General features: G+C 42.2%; 1 protein-coding gene and 1 pseudogene across 9 annotated transcripts in view; both read left to right on the forward strand.

The window, feature by feature from the left end:
• Nucleotides 1-19,655, forward strand: part of Arhgef11 (Rho guanine nucleotide exchange factor 11) — a 113,518-nt gene that overhangs the window by 46,547 nt on the left and 47,316 nt on the right. For 7 of the 9 annotated variants that reach the window (XM_077791044.1, XM_077791045.1, XM_077791047.1 and 4 more), the window contains exon 2: nucleotides 18,389-18,421. The exons of the other annotated variants lie outside the window; for them this stretch is intronic. In XM_077791044.1, coding sequence (XP_077647170.1) covers nucleotides 18,389-18,421 — 33 coding nt within the window. The remainder of the gene's footprint in view (nucleotides 1-18,388; nucleotides 18,422-19,655) is intronic. 9 annotated transcript variants of the gene reach the window in all.
• On the forward strand, nucleotides 13,121-13,979 carry LOC113194056 (putative monooxygenase p33MONOX pseudogene; annotated as a pseudogene).

Below are 19,655 nucleotides of genomic sequence, written 5' to 3' on the forward strand. Positions count from 1 at the left end.
CCTGAGTCTGGTATTGTATATTGTAGACTTCAAACCACTGAAGTAGTTAAGGGCAGATCTGTAGCAAAGCGAATTGGGTGGTAAGGATTTCTAGCCAGAGAGCTCAGCATTGGCAGAAGAAGGACTCTGAAGCTAAACTGCTTTGGTTCAAATACCACTTCCATCTTACTGCTGGGTGCATGAAGTCAAGCAAGTTACTAAGCTTTTCCATAGTAGTTTCTTTGTCTGCAAAATGGTGAGATTAATAGTACCCATGCATGAGGTTATTGTGAGGATTAAGTAAAATAATAAATATGGCTAAATTTTATTGAGTTCTTAGTATTGAGCACTGGCCTGAGCATTCTTTTAAACATTTTCAATAATTCAATCCTAGTAATCTCATGAAACAGATATTATTATTATCTTCATTTTATAGATGAGGAAGCCAAGGCAAGAGATTAAGTCACCTGCCTAAGGTCACATAACTAATAAATAGCAGGGACATTTTTATCCAGAAGAGGGGCTCATGAGCCTGTACGAAAGATCATACTGTCTCATTTCAGTAGGTGCCTTAAAAACATGCTAGCTCTTATCATTATCATCATCAATTCCATCAGTCAGTAACAAGTATTTACTGAGTATATGCTTAGCACTGTGCTAATTAGGGTGGGCCCTGTCAACAAAGTATCTGACAGGATTTCTTCTCTTAAGTAGTTTAAAACAATTAAGTGTTAAGTGGCACAATATGGATTCAAAATGCAATAGATATGAACTGAGTTTCTGGAAAGGTCATTGGGGAAATTAGACTGGTTAGGTAAGTTTATTAAGAAAGGTATTATTTGAATTCAGCCTTAGAAAACTGGGCTGAAGGACAAGGGTGAGCTGTTTGGAACCCTGGCATTTGGAAGTAGTTCAGATTTCAAGGTTGGTCACTCATCATTCAACAAATTTTCATAGCACCCCATAATAGCCCTCCATGGACCACATATAAAATGGTGGTCCTATAATATTTTATTATCTTGTGAGGTTGTTGCTATCTTAGTTTGTATCCGTATACTTTAATGTTAGTACAGTAGTCAAACTACCCTATGATACATTCCTCACAATGTATCCCTGTGCAGGGCATGGTAGTGCATGGGTGGTGCATGCCTGTAATCCCAGCAGCTTGGGAGGATGAGGCAGGAGAAACTCAAGTTTAAAAGCCTGCCTCAGAACTTATCAAGACTCTGTCTCTAAATAAAATATATTTTTTTAAAGGGCTGGGGATGTGGTTCAGTGGTTGAGTGCCCCTGGGTTCTTCTCTCCTGGTCAGTCCAGGTTTGTTTCCTAGAGATTATGTTTTGCAGATTGCCATTTTCTAAGTTCAGATATTATTATTGCCCTATTCAAGATGGTCCCTTGTTGACATAATAAAACCTCATTAAAATTTGATTTGTAGCTGGGTGTGGTAGTGCATGTCTGTAATCCTAGCGGCTTGTGAGGCTGAGACCAGGAGGATTGCAAGTTCAAAGCCAGCCTCAGTAATGGTGAGGCTCTAAGCAACTCGGTGAGACCCTGTCTCTAAATAAAATACAAAATATAGTTCTGGGGGTGTGGTTCAGTGGTCAAGTATCCCTGGGTTCACTCCCCAGTACCCACCCCAAGTACTTGGATAGAATCAGCATGTGTCCAGTTTGCTGGAAGGGAACTTTAAGGACCATTGGATTCATTCATTTCTTCCTATTATTTCTCCCCACATGTACACATATACATTCACTTGAGAACTAATGAGACTATATAGTTCACATCCTCAGACCCCTAGTACACTTTATTTAACCTATTCTTTGCTGCTTGATAGTAAATTCTGAGTTAAATTACATGCTTGAGAACCAAATGCTTATTATTCCCCTTAACCTGTAGGGGAATCATAAGCTCATCTCCCAGAGCCAATAATTTTGGTCTTCATTATACCCCTTTCACTGTTCCCTCGATATCAAAGATTTCCTTCAGGAGGAACGTATAAAATCCACGACATTTGCTGGAAGTGGCAGGATCCACGGTTCTCCTCCACCACCCCAACCCTGTCTTCCTTCAAAATGGCCTGGGAGGAGAGCAGCGGCTGTTTCCTCTGTGTGTCCTGGAGCTCTGCAGGCTGGAAGGCCTGCACAGGCAGGGCCAGTGGTGTGTTGTTTGGTTGGTGGCCGCCTGTTCTACCTCCTGTCAAGCAGGCACATGCCTAAGTTTGTTGATGGGGTTTGTCTTAGTCTGTGTGTATTTCCGCAAACAGCAGTTTGTGCAGTGGTCCCAGGCCCCTGGGTCAGTGTGAGCTGGGTGGAGTAAGGATCAGAGAGATCCAGAATGGATCCCGTGCTGGTGAAACGGCAGTGAGAGCTGCAGGGACCTGCCTGCTAGAAAAGCTGACTAAAGTTTTCTCCCAGCAGCATCCCAGCCACCTATGTACACAAAGTATGCTTTAGAGAGCTCAGTGTGTTGGTTGGGGGACCCAAGTTGTGTGGTTGGAGTCTCACATTGAATGCTGACGATACAAAATAGGGGGGCCTTCCTTCAGGACAGGCATTTTATTAAGACAGAGCACGCAGAATATGTGGGTTCCCTTTTGAAGTAACATAGTAATCACATATAATATGTGATTATAGCACAAGTCAAAAACTTAGGACTGGAAGGATGCAAAGAAGAGGGTGATCAGCACTGGAGGCTTAACTGAGGAAGACTTTCTGAGGAGAATTTCTGGTTAGTTTTTTTAAAGGGGCGGAACAGGAATTTGTAGGGAGCCTTTTGCAGGCTGGAGAAGAACATCCCCACCCACCCTCCCTTTATTTCTTCTACTTCCCGCAGTGCTTCCTGAGGTCACCAGCCAAGAATGTGGAGGGAAGGGACTCTGTCTGGGAAGTTCTAGGTCCCCTCCCTGCTCACATTGTAGTTGGTGGTTCCAGCTGTGATGACTCAGTTGGCATCTACCTGCAGGTACCTGACCTAAAGGAAAGGCTATAGTCACCCTGATGTAAGAAGGGGTTTTCAAAAAATAGCAGGTGTTTTACTGTCAACTCCATCACCTTTAATTGCAGCAATTAAAATCAAAGTCTAACTTTCCATAACCCAGTACTTTCCTATTAACTTTAGTGTGCACTCAAGGAAAGGAACTAATTTAACTCTACCTTAATAAAATAGATTAGAAAAAAAAATAAAAATAAAATAAAAATAAAATAGATTAGAAAGTTGAATTAGCCAAATGAAAAGTTTGTTTTTGTTTTGTTTTGATTTTTTGATACTGGGGATTGAATCCAGAGGCGCTTTACACTGAGCTACATCCCTAGTCCTTTTATTTTTTTTATTTTGAGACAGGGTCTCACTAAGTTGCTCAGGGCCTCAGTAAATTGCTGAGGCTTGCCTCAGACTTGTGATCCTTCTGCTTCAGTCTTCCCAACCTCTGGGATTACAGTGGTTTGGTAGGATTACACCACCATGCTCACGACAAGGTTTTTTTGTTTTGTTTTTTAAGCCAAATGGTAGCTTTTTGGCTTGGTCATTATTCTAGGTTGCCTGTTTTGTTGTTGTTGTTGTTGTTGTTGTTTTGTAGTTATTGTTTTATTTTTGTAGTTGCAGATGGACTGGATGCCTTTATTTTGTTTGTTTATTTTTATGCGGTGCTGAGAATTGAACCCAGTGCCTCATGCATGCTAGGGAAGTGCTCTGCCACTGAGCTACAGCCCCAGCCCTAGGTTGCCTATTTTATAGTCTGTTTATTTGTGCTAATAACAAAAAATTGACTTGAATAACACTAACTTTAAGGAAGCAAACCTGGTTTTTGAAAGTTTTCATTTATGGTATTATAATCCCCTTTAGGAGGTTCCTTCATAACAAATTTATTTATCTTTTCAGGAAAACTTTAGATAAAATAGGATATACCTGTGGACTGATGTTAAGATTAACAAATAATTTAGTTATCACAGTGCCCTGCATACATTTTGTCATTGTGAAAGCTGAGAAGAGTGTCATATGGCCTATCCAGCCTCTCCCAGTGGTCATGATGTAGAAGGAAGAAACCTCATTCTAAGAATGAAGCCCTTTTATTCAGCCTGCTCAAGCCTTTGGCCCTGTGATAGATGTTCATTCTTTTTTTGCAGTTGAGGGCATGTACTGGGGATTGAACTCAGGGATACTCAACCACTGATCCACATCCCCAGCCCTATTTCATATTTTATTTAGAGACGGGGGTCTCACTGAGTTGCTTAGTGCCTTGCTGAGGCTGAGGCTGGCTTTGAATTTGCAATCCTCCCAACTCAGCTTCCCATGCTGCTGGGATTACAGGTATGTGCCACCGTACCCAGCTAGATATTCATTCTTTATCTTGTGAGTTTAGGGGCAGCTGCTTTTATCTCCTTTGCCCTTTGTTAAAACCAGGAAACTTGAATAAAAATATTCTTAGCCATCTTGTGGACATCACTAGTGCAGACACTGAATTGCTTCTAGATCATTGTTGGCATTAGTGTCTGTGGGTTTTTTTCCATTTGAAATACATTTGGCTATGGCCCGCCTTCACTTTATTTTATAGGGAGAATCTTTCCTTGCCAGACAGTGAATTTAGTTTTACCTGACTCCTCTCTGGGCGCAAAGAGGGGTAAGCTAAAGAAAATCCATGAGGGACAAAAAATCATGCAACATTAGAGCAAGAAAGGACATGAGGTAATCTGGCTCAGCCCCTCATTGTAAGGGCGATGAAGCCAAGATCCAGAGGAGGAAGATGGGACTTGACTGTAAAGCACACCCAGTTTGCATTCTTACTCTACCATTTAATACCTCTATGACCTTGGGTAACTTATTTAACTTCTCAACCTCATTTTCCTCATTTGTAGAGGAAAATAACACTGTTACCTTGCCAAGTTAGTGTAAGGAATAAATGAAGGCCTGTAACATATTAGATGCTTATTATGTATAATTTTCTTCTCCCCTTTCAAGGGTATACAAAAAGGGGCCGAGCTGGTCTAGAACCCAGATGTCTAGACAATCAGTCCTGACCTCTTGCCACGTGGCTTCCTTCCTCCCTCCTCCTACAGCAGCCTCATTTTCCCTTCCAGTGGGCTTTGCTTACCTCCATCATCCCTGCCAAATCTTGAATACTTTGACTGTTTTCTTGGCCATATAGATGATCAAATTTCACAGCTAGTTATTTGAAGAATTAGCACCAATATCCAGATCTCCTGGTCTCTGCTGTCTTTGAGACATTGTTCTTTTGCCAAAGATAATGGTTTAATGGAGGGTGTATTGACAAAAACAAACAAATGAGTATGAACTAAACATGACAATCAACACCTAGACCATCTCCTGCAGAGATCTGTAAGATGGGTGTGTCTGTGTTAGATAACTCAATATTTGAGTATTTTATGTCTCAGGCGGGGTTGTGATTGCTGTGGTAGTAACTTACTATGTGTGTTTTAGGTTCTTGTAATAAGAGTAGCAGCGATTTTTAAAATATTTACTAAGGGCTGGGAATGTAGCTCAAGAGTAGAACACTTTGTAACATGCACAAGGCCCTGGATTCAATCTCTTGCACTGAAAAAAATTATTAAATAAAAATTAAAATGAAGTATTGCTGTATGCCAGGCATTAACTAGATACATTACTATTTTTTTGGGGGGAGGGGGTACCAGGAATTGAACCCAGGGGTGCTTAATCAGTGAGCCACATCCCCAACCCTTCTTTTAAAATTCTGTTTAGAGACAGGGTCTCGCTAAATTGCTTAGGGCTTCTCTAAGTTGCTGAGGCTGGCTTTGAACTTGCGATCCTCCTGCCTTGCACCAGTATACCCAGCTTATACTTGATTACCTTATGCCAGTTCTTACAATAGCCTTGCAGCGTGGGAAGCTATTTATTCCAGTTTTGTAGATGAGAAAATTGAGGTTCACAGAAAATAAATAATTTGCCCTAAGTCACATAGATGATCAGAGGGAAAGCCAGGATGCAAATTCATTCTAACTCCACACTCCATTGCCCTGTTGCTCCTCAATATCATAGCCCAGGCATGGGACTTTTTCTGAGGAATATGTGACAAATGAGATAACTCTGATATATGGAGGCTGGTGGGATGTTGGGTTCTGAGTAAAGAAAAAGGTGCATAGCCCAAAGCAGCTGGGATTTTTCTCTGCTAAGAGCTAAAGATGGCTGCCCCACAGAGCCAACCAGCTCTTCCTCACTAGGGAGACAGGTGAATTTGGCATGCTACTATACTTTAGGAGCTCACAATCCAACCAACAAGGGAAAAGAATTGGTGACCATGAGGGAGGTAGTTGGCAGAAATATATACCAGGTTCTGTGGGAGACAAAATTACTAGAGGGGCAACTCTGGCAAGCTACTAGCTTTCTTTGGTCAAAAGGGCTGGAGGCACTGGCATTGGAGAGAAGAGCAGAGTGTGGTTTATTTGTGGCCAAAAGAAGCTAGACCAGGACTGTCCAATAGAAATAGAACACAAGCCACTGCAAAATTTTTTCTAGTAGCCACATTAAAAATGATAAAATTAATTTTGATGATATGTTTTATTTAACTCAATGTATTCAACATACTGTTATTTTATTATAAAAGTTATTGAGACATTTTACTTTTTAAAATTTTTTTTTAGATGTTGATGGACCTTTGTTGTATTCATTTATTTATATGCGGTGCTGAGGATCAAACCCAGTGCCTCACGCATGCTAGGCATGCACTCTACTACTGAGCCACACCCCAGCCCCAAGACATTTTGTTGTTGTTGTTGTTGTTTTGTACTAAGTCCTTGAAATCTGGTGGGTATTTTGTTTATAAAGAATATAACAGTTTAGGGGCTGGGGATATAGCTCAGTTGCTAGAGTACTTGCCTCACACGCACAAGGCCCTGGTTTCAGACCCCAGCATTATAAAAAAAATATATATATATATATATATAAGTTTGAACCAGGCACAGTTCATTGGCTCTTAGCAGGGCCAGCAAATTCCTCCCTGTCAGCTCCTAGCAACCATATGCCCTTTCTGGTGTGTTCCAGCGGTAGTGTTCACCTTTAGGCGTGTATTCTCTCTGCCCACCTGGTCTCTGGGCCTCCAGCCTTTCCTTTCCCCTCTGGACATTGTAGCCAGACTTAGCTTTTTAAAAGCTAAATATAATTCTACCCAATACAGCTCCCCATCTATAAAAATAAAGTCCATAATCCTTAGATGGCACTTAAGGCCTTCCACAACTGCCTCAGTCTTTCTTACGTCATCACACTTCCTAACATCAGTGTTGCCTTAGTATTTGCAGAGCCTGGACATACTGTATCTTGTTTAATTCTCATAGCTGCTCTGTGAGACAGGTAGGACAGGGCAGGGAAATTATCTACATTTTTAAGGCAGAGAAATTGAGACTTAGACTCAGTTTCCTAAGATCAGCTAGCCAGGAAATGGCAGAACCAGGCTGCCACTTTGTCTTTTCAATTTTCTTTCTTGTTGGGACCCTCCCTTTCCTCCCACCTGTGTTGCATTAACAGCCTCTCTGCAGTCTCTGTGCCCCTATGTATGTTGTTTCTGCCCCTAGAAGGTCCTGCCTCAGTACAGCCACCCATCAGAAGCCTGTCTGACCTCTAAGGTTCTGGGTAAAGTTCACCTCCTTTCCAAGTCCTTCTTTAGCCATATACAAATTCCTTTGTAGTCACCAACACATTTTAACATGCATATGCTCATTTAGTGGATGCTTTTTCATTCATTGTTTTGTGTGTGGAATTGAGTTTTAGAAATCTGGGAGCTTGAAGGTTTTAGAAGTTCTTATAGAGAGGCTCTTAACAAAGAGCCCCATGTTACTTCCTGCCATAAGTCCATGGAGAGTCTAAAGCCTTCCTGCTTTATTCATTCTTTGTCAAAACTATGAAATTGTGAACTTGATCCTAATATTTTTTTCTCCCCTAGTACTGAGAATTGAACCCAGGGCCTTGTGCATGCAAGGCAAGATCTTTACCACTGAGCTGCTTCTCTGGCTCTTTTTAAAATTTTTATTTTGAAGCAGATCTTGCTAAGTCGCCCAGGTTGACCTTGAACTTGTGCTTCTCCTGCCTCAGCCTTCTGAGTAACTGAGATTATAGGAATGGGCCATCATGCCTGGCACCAACCCTAATTTATGTGTATCAGAGAGGTCACTCAAAACTGCTTCTTGTAACTGCCATGTTAAGTATATGCTCATGATACTTTCTCTGAAGTTCTATTGCATACATTATCTGATTTGAATAATGTGTGTTCTGGGGGTTCTGCGTATTTTAAAGGAAGAAAGATATGGGGCTGGGGATGTGGGTCAAGCAGTAACGCGCTCGCCTGGCATGCACGGGGCGCTGGGTTCGATTCTCAGCACCACATAAAAATAAAATACAATGATACGTTGTGTCCACCAAAAACTGATAAATAAATATTTTTAAAAAGGAAGAAAGATAAGCTTATTATTAAACTCAGAAAGCAGATGTCAATCAATCAAAAAAGTTTAGTTAATATTGAATTAAGTACCACAAAGAGAAATTTCAGAAAGATCCAGCATAATGGAATCAGATAAAATCTCCTTGAGAAAGACACTGAGCTGAACCCTGAAGAATGAGTTTACCTGGCTGTGGCAGGAGAGAATATCTCTGGGGTTGAAGTACAATGCAAAAGTGCCAGGAGAGGGGGCCCCATGAAGGACCTGCAAGCCAGCGTCTTACAAGGACAGTGGGAAATCACTGAAGGCGTTATCATATCTTCCAACTCCTCTCTGTCAAACATCCCCCTGTGTGGGGAAGGGCTGTGGGCTGCTAGAGGAGTGGAAGGTGGAGCAGATGTTGGGAGGCCATTACTTATAGGTGAGAGATGATAGTGTCCTGTACCAGTGTGGTAGAAGAGATGTTAGGTCATATCAGCAAGACTTGACAGTTAATTAGATTTGCTGGGAGATGTCAGAGATTGCTGGCATGCACACCTGCATAGCACTGTTTGCCAAGGACAAACGGTCTCATCATGAGCAGGGCTGGACATGGGCTGGAAAGATTGATTTCAGGTTGAATATTCAAACTTTAAGGTGTCAGTGGCGCTTCTTAGGTCCTTGCCATTACCTTTTGAGAAAGATGGTATTAGCCACGTTTTTTAACTGGGAAATGGGCTTGGCGACATTAGGTGACTTGCCTAACACTACATAGCCAGGAAAAGGCCAAGCCTAAGCATTAGCCAACATTTTGATTCCTACAGCTGTGCTCTTGAAGCCATGCCACTGGCCTGTGTGCTGAGTATTCAGTGCTGAGCCCAGCTAACCAGCCCTCAGCGCACTAGCCCTGCTGCCACCTCCAGGCACATGACTGCCAGGCCGTCTGCTCTGATAGCCAGATTCTTATTCCACTTCCACAGAATTATAAAGCTGCCCTGGCCCTGCCCTAGTGAGAACTGGAATACTCCAGGGGTCTGCTCACCTGTCTGTTTACTGTTCATTTACTCATCCTAGTTCTGTTCCTCTCACCTTGATGTTTGTCGGGCATAGATCACCCAGTGTGATCCTGGAAAAGACCAGGAAAAAAAAGAACAAAGCATTTGCGTAGGACTTTGTGCTTTGAAAGCACTTAACAAATAATACTTTGGTCATCACATCAGCTCTAGAAGAAAGAAAGAAAGAATGTGTATATACTCCTTTAATAAATGTATTCAAAGCAGACATCTACCAGGCACTAGGTGCCATGCTGAAACTTGGTTGGTTATAAAAGGATGAATGAGACATAGTCCTTGTTCTCAGGGACCCAAGGTTTAAAAGGGAAGACAGACAAACAGATGGTTTCAATATGTGTTCATTACACAGAGGAGAAAGGTAATGATAGACTCAAAAGTTAAGGGACTTGTTTTGAGAGTTTTTCAAAGTTTTGGTCCTCTGAATCACTTGGGTTGCTTGTTAAATCAAAATAGATTCCACACCACAGAGCTGCTGAGTTGAGTCCCTGAGGACGGGCCTAAAATGATTCAAGCTAGTAAATGAGCCGGTTGAGGTGTGAGCCTGTCCTGGCTACCGTGCCAGAGTCTTTCCACTCTGTTTGTCTAACTCTGGTTTTAAGGATGAAAGACCTGACACTTGCAATTGGCAGGGCTTGTCCTCACAGCCTTTACTGCAAGGATGCAGACCCAGAAGGTGTCAACAGTCTTCTTAAAGTTCCACCCGGGAGATATGGGACACCAACTAGCAAGATAGGTCCAGTTTCAGAGTATGGACTTTACCTAGAGTGAAGGTCCTGGTAAGGCGGCTCTTTCCTGGATTCCTAGGGGTTCAGGGATATCCCTTTGCCCCAGGCTCAAGAATACCTAGTTCAGTCCCAGGCATAATGGTGTACTCTTGTAATCCCAGCTATTTGGAGGCTAAGGTAGGAGGATCACAGCCTGGACAACTTAGTGAGACCCTGATTCAAAACTTAAAAAAAAAAAAAAAGTGGGTGTGGGGAGCCACTCTGAATGACTGGGGCCTTCCATCCTGAAGCTGGGCGTTGTCCTGGTTCAGGAAGTTGAGGGTGTGTTTTCAGGTGTAGATGACACCCCTTGGGTTGAATTACTCTCACCTGTCCCTTGTAACCCTGCCCCTTCTGGCCTTTTTTTGGATGGAACTTTGTAAGAACAAGCTAAAAGCCCACTTCTGAGAGCCTCGCTCAGACCAGGCTCTCGCGACTTTCTCTTGCTTTCCCATTTGGGGAGCCTGAGGCCGAGAGCAGAGAAGTCATCCTGAAGCTTGTTTAAAAGTAAAGTGTGTGTCTCTGTTTTATTTGGTGTCCCTGGAAATTCTTCACATGAGCGACCTTAAGTTCAGCTGCCAGTGTGGGTCAGGGGCAGCAAGTGGGGGCTGGGGTATAGCTCAGCTTACCTAGTATATACCAAGCCCTGAGTTCTATCCCCAATTCCCCCTCTGACCCCCTAAAAAAGACAACCTACTTCGCCTATATATAATGTGCCTTGTGTCTTTCCCTCTCTAGCTATCAGATAGGCATAGTATGTATTTCCTATATGTGTATATGTTATATAGTCTCATATGTATATGTATGTGAATATTTGTGATATATATAAAGACAGGTGGACCCGCGTATGGCTACAGATCATATACTGTTTTGCTTGAGAAATCAGGCCAAATTTATGTACATCTTAACTCTACACTACCTACTTCACCGTATTTTCAAAGGATTGAGGTGTTAGCTTGGATGCTTAGCTCGGTGCTTAGCATGTAGTAAGGAATTTATTATTGTGCCCATAAGACTTGGATATTAAGGCCTTGTCCTCAGTTCCACAGTTGAGTTGGAATGGATTAAGGATAAAGAGACAAGAAACCTTTCAGTAGCTGGAAAAGGACACGTTGTTTGCTTATCACTGCTTCTTTTTTTTTTTTAATATATATATTTTTAGTTGTAGGTGGACACGATACCTTTATCTTATTTTTTTAACGTAGCACTGAGGGTCAAATTAGTGTGTACTAGGCGAGTGTTCTACCACTGAGCCACGACCCTAGCCCTGCCATTGCTTCTTTAAACTCCAGAAGCCATACCTATTTGATAACCATAAGTTTAAACTCCTGAACCTTCTAGGGGTCTGAGTAAGGCAGAAAGGAGTGTAGGCTGTGTGCAGTGCTGCCTGGGCCAAAGTAAGACTGTGACGCATTGGAGAGGCTTGACACCACCCAATTTCAGCTGATTGTCACCATTCACAGTCTTAAGTCCAGCAGTGCCAAAACTTACACCTTTTTGACAGAAACTAGAAATCTGTATTTTTTTTAAGTGTGAAATTGCTTAGGAATTAAACATCCCTGCCCCCATCCCCCCATTCTAAAGATTGAACCTAGAGGTGCCACTAAACTACATCCCCAGCCCTTCTTATTTTTTATTTTGAAGCAGGGTCTTGCTAAACTGCCCAGATTAAGCCTCAAACTCAAACTTGCTATCTTCCTGCCTCAACATCCCAAGTAGCTGGAGTTGCAGCTATTTTTTTTTATTTGTTTTTGTTAATTCCTATACACACTCACACACCTAAATACACCACAGGCCAACAAAAAGGTTATGTGAGCTCTTTGGAAGGTCGCCAAACATGGCCTTGCTTTATTACCAGCCTTCTAGACAAGGATGAGAAGAGTGTTTGCACATAAGTAGAGGGTGGCTGCTCTGTGCCTAGTGCTGCACTAGAGCATTCTGGGAAGTCCAGCAGTTAACCTTTGTCCACATGATAGGGAGCAGTGTGGGCTGCACTAAAAAGAAGGGAGGGGGGGCAGATGGAAGGTCTCAGTGAGTTACTTTTCAGATATTGTAAGTGAAAAAAAGCAGAGTACAAACTATTATGTAAGTAATAAAGGAAAATCAGAATATTTTTAAGTACTTGTTTAGTTTTACAAGAACATAGAAAGGAAGCCAAAGACAAAATGAAAATGATTGTCTTGGAAGGAGTAGGGTGAAAGGATATAGGGATGCTTCTGAATATGCTGAAAATTTTCATTTTGAATTTTCACATGTAAATATTTAACATATTTTTGAAAATTAAATAAGCCTGGTCTGAGGATGTGGCTCAAGCCGTAGCACGCTCGCCTGGCATGCGTGGGGCCCGGGTTCGATCCTCAAACAAAGATGTTGTGTCCACCAAAAACTAAAAAATAAATATTAAAAATTCTCTCTCCCCCCCCCTCTCTCTCTCTTAAAAAAAAAAGAAAATTAAATAAGCCTGAAAAAAGTAAAATTAAAGTAAAAAATTAAGTACTAAAATTAAGTAAAATATAAAAATAAATGTTTCAAATTGGTAACATAAAAAAGAATTAATCTGAAGGCTTCAGCATCAAGGCTGCCGGTTCGCACAATGGCTTGGGTCTGGACTGCGCCACAACCTCTTGAGATCTTGAGAGAAGCGGGTCTTCGGATCCTTTTTAGTGCTGGAGTTGGGGCCACAGGCAGCTTGGACACAGTGGGAGAACAGAATCTCTGGAGGGACTCTTCCTGAGAAGCTTTACTAATCTGCAGCACCTGGACAATGTTCCTCATTCTACCTGTCTGTCAGCATAGTGGTGACATCATTTCACTGTGGTGGCAGGGACTCAGCTCCAAATTATAAATTGAAAAAACACCTGGATCCCAGTCTATCAGTGGCTTCAAGACAACCAGAAGTACCTGTTACTTGCCCCTAGGCAAGATGTCCCTGCCCATCGGGATGTGCCCGTGGAGCATTCAGCTATGATAATGCCCTTGAGGACCCTGCACCCATGACTCCTCCTCCATCGGACACGGGCAGCATCCCCTGGAAGCCAGTGGTTCCAGAGGGCAAGTGTCAGCACCTTGCCGAGGAGGAGGAAGGAGAGGCCAATGTATCCCCCCCTGCCATGACCCTGTCAACAGTCACTGACAGTATGGACAAGGTCCTGGTGGTAAAGGCCAAAGCTACCCATGTCGTCATGAATTTTCTGATCACAAAATAGACACAGGAGAGCATTCAGCGTTTTGAACAACAGGCAGGACTGAGAGATTCTGGCTACACACCCCACAAAGGCCTTACCTCCGAGGAAACCAGGTACCTCTGACTAGCAGAAGCACTCCACAAGCTAAAGCTGCAGAGTGGAGAGAGGACAAAGGAAGAGAAGCAGCCTACGTCGCCCAGTCACCCCAAGAAGCAGCCCTCACTCTTCCCCTAAGCAGAGGCCGGAGGCTGGTTTTCTTCTGGTTCCTCTGTAGCCTTACCTGGCCCAAGTCCTAACACCATGGATCCTAGAAGTGGAGATAAGGACAGAAACTCATCAGATAAATGGAGCCTTTTTGGTCCAAGACCCCCTCAGAAGTCTGATTCTGGAGGTTTTGCCATCCAGGCCTACAAAGGCGCCCAGAAGCCCTCTCCCATGGAGCTGATCCATGCCCAGGCCACCCGAATGGCTGGAGATCTAGCAACCTTCAAGCCACCCAAAGTGGATGTCCCAGTGATAGAAGGGAAGAAACCACTGCCTCGGACCCATAATCTCAAACCGCGTGACTTGAATGTGCTCACACCCACTGGCTTTTAGAGTGCGTCTATTCCAGGGACTTGGGACAGAGGGTTTCTTATCCTTTATTCCCCTTTTACCTTAGCTCTGACATAGGAATGGTATATTAAAACAAACAAACAAATCGAGGCTAGAGGTGGAGACATAATGAATTCTGCAAAGCTTGTCCTTTGTGGAAGAAACCATTTTATAGTGTTTTAGAGTCAAACTAAAAAATCTCAGCAGTGATTTTTGGGGGCGGTCTTCATTACCCTTTCTTGTGTCATTTACCCCAGACCAGGACTTTGATCATTGCTTACTAGATAAATGTTTATGCCATTCCAAAACCTAGGCTTCTTTTTACCGCCATCAGCATAAGCACACCATGTTGTAGAGGTGTCCGCTGACAAGTTTGGCCTTTTTGACTCCGCTGATGCTGTGCTCCAGCCTTGTCAGGTAGGGGGACCAGAGACCTGTTTAAGGTCTGGGTACAGTTAACAGCCAGACTTCGAAGGTACCCCTGTTTTCTAGGCTAAAACTGGTCTCCTTGCTTTTTGGTCAGTCTAATGGATTGCTTTGTCCTGTAACCAGTTCTTCATGCTTCTTGGTACCTCTTGAGCTGCTGCTGTTGGAGGGATGCTTCTCATTTACATGTCACAGAATAAACACTAGTCTTGCATATCCTTTCTTGCACTTTAAAGTAAGATTAGTTTAACTCCAATTTGGTTTAAGCTTCCTAAAATAAGAAAATTAAGTCTATTGATTTGAGATTTATATATTTTGTGGTGCTGGGGATTGAATCCAGGGCCTTGCACGTTCAAGCAAGTGCTCTACCATCATTGAGCCTATACCCCCCTGCCCTCCCCACCCTGGGATAGTAAACTTTTAGAGTAAATGAAATTCATGTGAAATTAATGTCAGTTATTTCAGTTTCTTTGTGTAGGTCAGAGCTTAACTTTTTGGAGGGGAGGTGGAAGTATTCAAAATAAGAAGAAAAGCATTTTTCACCAAAATGAGCCTCATATCTTTATGCAACATATCTTAGAAACTGCGTTTTTATTTCTTATCACTTTGTACATTTGTCTTGAACACTGTCTCAGATACTTGCCATTTTTGTTTTGATTAGGATTTTTGTTTACGTAAGAAGCTGACCTTCTTATAGAGAATCCCTGAAGTCTGAAATTGTCAGAACAACTAATTTATTTGTGTCTTCTGTTATGATCTTTTGTTTGGACAATAAAGATCCTTGCTGCTTTCCAAAAAAAAAAAAAAGAATTAATCCAAATTAATTTTTATAACATATTAACTTGTAGTGAGATATAACCTAAGAGCAAAAAGAACAGAAGGAAACCTTGAACTTAGTAGGTTTAATTGTTTCTAGTGGTATTTGTGTAACAATTCCAGATACCATCTTGTCTATATTGTAGAATAGAGCAAATGAGTAAATATATTGATATTGTTTGGGAACAGGATTCTGAATAAAGGACAGTGAAGTAGCCTAGAAAGAGGGATGGCTCACTAGCAATGAGCACCTAGCTGCCAGATTTTGTTTCTGAATACATTTCCTGCTAAAGGAACCAGGGCTCCATAGAGAAATGTTTGTTACCAGGTCTGGCATAGGGAAAGTACAAGGTGAACCTGGAGTATCTTTTTGTGCCAGAGAGCAAGGACATGATCAAAGACATGGAGAACACAAATGCTGGTTGGTTTGCAGGAGCTCCCACAGGCCAAATTGGGACATTTTTAACATTTAAAAAGGGGTGGGGGAATAATGGGCTATAATGTATTACTTTGGGAGAGAAAACAAAATCTGTTGAGTTCATGACACTACTCTAGGAAAGGAATGAAGATTACCTGCTGTAGAAGGAATGATAGAATTAGCAAATTTGCCATTTTGCAGCCACCAGTGCAATAAGTGGTTCAAGACAGGTCATCAGTAGATAGTCAAACTATTGAAAAAGACTATTGGAAAGCAGGATAGTCATGTAGTCTCAAAATATCACCCCATGGATTTCTCATTGATTCAAATGGGAAAATAGACTTACATTGAGAAATCACAGGAGCACCGAAATAATCAAACTTCACATCACCAATGGAGCAATCCATATAATATCACTTATAAATAATCTTCAATAATGTCTAACTTGAGTATAATCAGGAGGAGACATCAGACAAACCCCTATTTGTGGGTCATTCAACAATGTAGCTGGCCTGGATTCTTCAGAATGTCATTGTTATGAGAGACCAAGAAAACAGGGATGTGAAGGGGAAGGCCAGATTAAGTAGATCTAATAGAGACTTGACAAATATAATTTGAGATCATTGATTGGATCCTGGATTGAGACAGTTGGAGAACAGTTATAAAGAACATTGATGAGACTATTGGGGAAGTTTTGAGTGTGTACTGTATGTTAGGTAATAGTGTACCAAAGTTAAATTTGTTGAGTATACTGATTGGCATTGTGGTTATATAGGATAATTTCAAGGTTTTTAGAATATATAGAGATAGTAAAACAGACATACAATGTCATAATCGCCCCCCTACCACTCTCTCTAGGGATTAAACCCAGGGGCACTTTATCACTGAGCCATATACCCAGATCTTTTTGTTTTTATTTTATTTATTTTATTTTTTGCTTTGGAACAGGGTCTTGCTAAGGTGCTGAGGCTGTCCTCAAATTTGCCATCCTCCTACTTCAGCCTCCTAAATCACTGGGATTACAGGCATAAGTGTCATGATCTCTCTCTCTGCAACTTTCAAATGGGGAATAAATGAATATTAGTAGAAAGATAAAGCAAATGTTATAAATGTTAATTGGTGGATCTAGATGAAGGGCACATTCATCATGTTTCTCCTTCAACTTCGTGTGGTTTGAAATTTTTCACAGTGGAAGCGGGTAAGGTATTGCTTCATAGAATCAATGCCATTTTTCTAGGGTCTTGAAAGACACTAGGAGATGGGTAGAGAGAAGGAATGAAGGCCATAAGTCAGAGGCATGAGTGAGATGTCCCAAGGTAAAATGGGTTTTCTCTGCATGTGGTGAGGAGAAACAAGCCCAGAGTAGGAAACCCAGGGGTGGGGCATTACGAGTTCTACTGAAAACAGCAAATGAACAGTTGGAACAAAAAACTCCCTTCTGTGAGCCCCTTTCTGGTTGGGGGCCGCTAGTCACTGGTTCTGCATGTTTTCTGAATCTGCTTGCCCGGGTCCCCATTGTCTGACAGTGTGTGGAACAAAGGTTTCCATCTCCATCTGCCGTGATGGGATGTGTTCTGTTCTGCACTGTCCAGGTGACCGCCACTAGCCACATGGAGCTCGTAAGCCACTGAGACTAGTAACTCAGAGAAACAATTTTAATTTTTTTTAGTTGTAGACAGACACAATACCTTTATTTATTTACTTCACATGGTGCCGAGGAGGATTGAACCCAGCGTCTCACGTGTCCTGGACAAGCACTCTACTACTGAGCTCCAACTCCAGCCCAACCAACAATTTTAATTTTAAAAAAATATTTTTTAGTTGTAGACGGACACACAATTCTTTGTTTATTAATTTATTTTTTATGTGGTACTGAGGCTGAAACCTGGGGTCTCACATGTGCCAGGCAGTGTTCTACCACTGAGCTGCAGCCCCAACCTTTAAAATTAAATTTTAAATAGCTATGTGTGATTTGTAGCTTATTGCATGAGTACAGGTCTAGAATCTAGAACATAAGAGAACCTCTGTTAAATGATGCGTGAAGTCGAATCTTTACCCTAGACAGGAGGTGGACCATGAATGATGGAATAGGATAATTTTAAAGAAAGAACTTGAAGTTTTGGCAAGTTTACCTTTTCTGGCTTGTGGGGGATAAAGTAGGAGGAAGGACCAGTGTGGGCAAAGCCAGAAACCATCCCAAGTTAAAGAAGCAGGTAAAGAGCAGGGACCAAAAATAGGAACACAGCTGTGTCAAGCTGGGCACACTGTGGACAAGACCATCTCTGCCTTCACAGACCTTCCAGCCTCGATTCGGCAGCTTTCTAGAAAAGTGGAAAAGAGTTGCCCTTAGGCGTTGGTGCTGTAGGATGCCTAGGGATGGGAGTTTGGGGAGATACCAGAGGGGCACCTAACCAGCTGCAGGCCATGCTTTCTGTTACGTGCTTTGGTGACGGCCTGGCTTGGGACAGGACAACCTTTCTTCTGAGTACATGGGAAGCTCTAAGATTTTAAGCAGCAACATGACATGAGTAGATTTGTATCTCAGTGAACTCACTGCTGTGCTGGGGTGGTTTCCATCGGCGGGTCCTTCTTAGCTGTAGTGTGGTTTCTCTTTTGAACCAGCATCTCCAGTGTCTTGTCTGGTTTATGTTCGTTTTGTTTTTCTTTCTCTTTCTCCCTTCTTTCCTGCATTGCTATCTTCCGGGCCTCACGCTCTCATCTTCCTTGATGTCCTACTCTCTCTGATCCAAAGATCAGCCAGTAAAAAGCAGTCTCACCTGTCCAGGTAAGAGGGGTGCCACTATGTGGGGGGTGTCCCCCCTTTATATTTAAAATATATTTATTTGGTTTTTAAATAGATGTTGTCTTCACATGGTTTGAATTTAAAGAGTACAAAAGAGAATATAATGATAAATCTCCAGTCCCATCCTCATGCCCAGCCACCCACTTTCTCTCCTCAGAAGCAACCAACGTTATGTTTCTTTTGTAGCCTTCCAAGATGTTAAGTATTTTACATACATACACAAATATATAAGCAAATAATTTCTTTTCTCTATTATCTACTGTTGATAATATCTTTACTTTTTCCCCCTGCAATAACATATCCCCAAGATGATTCCTTATTGTGTTATATAAAGTACCTTCTTATTATTTTATATGTCCAAGTTCTGTATCATTGTTTTATTTATATAAAATAATGCATTTAACCAGTCACCCATTTTGAACATCTAGATGATTTCCAATGTTTCTGGATTTATAAACAATGCTTCCATGAATAAACTTCTACTTAGTCATTACTTAGCTACGATAGGAATTGCCCTCTACGGAGAGGCAGCAACTATTGATTGATAAACTGCCAACTTGCACACTTATCTAAAAAAAGGAGGGCCACGACAGTGATTTCCTCTGTTCCTGTCGGAGTCGAGAGTTAAGAAGAGATGAAAGAATGAATCTGACCTGGTCATCTGTAGTCACAGATAGTTTCTAAGCAGGCACCTCAGGCTGGCTATGGTTGGAAATCACTACCAAAACCAAACCAGATTCCTGTTCTCCCGTGGAGCCCCCCAAATAAAAAGTGTGCCAGAGGCCAGTTACCCAGTAGGTTAGTACTAAATGCCAAGTCACCCTCCTGGACACTGCCATTTTGGAGAGGTGGAACCTTGAGGGACAGAGAGGTGGGACTGAAGTGGGAGCTTGTGTCTGCTACAGCCATTGAGGCTCTGCTGTGTCCTTAACGGCTCTGCATGTGTCTGACCCGCCGTGTCCTTCCCCTCAGCCTCCCTTTTCTTTGCAAATCATCGCTTAACACTAACTAGCTATTTGTTTTTTCCCATCTTTTTCTCGCATTCATTTTCTCTGCTGCTCCATCAGCCCCATTGCAGCCTGGTAAGACCCCATAAGGACGTGTATGTGTGCACATCCCCTTCTTGCCATTGTCTCCTTGTCACCTGACTCCATGAAGGGTTGTTTCCTTTCACGCCCTGCTGAGTCTTAAAGAGATCACGCTTGCCCTGCTAGGC

Source organism: Urocitellus parryii, chromosome 11, assembly GCF_045843805.1.
Source record: "Urocitellus parryii isolate mUroPar1 chromosome 11, mUroPar1.hap1, whole genome shotgun sequence".
NCBI lineage: Eukaryota > Metazoa > Chordata > Mammalia > Rodentia > Sciuridae > Urocitellus > Urocitellus parryii.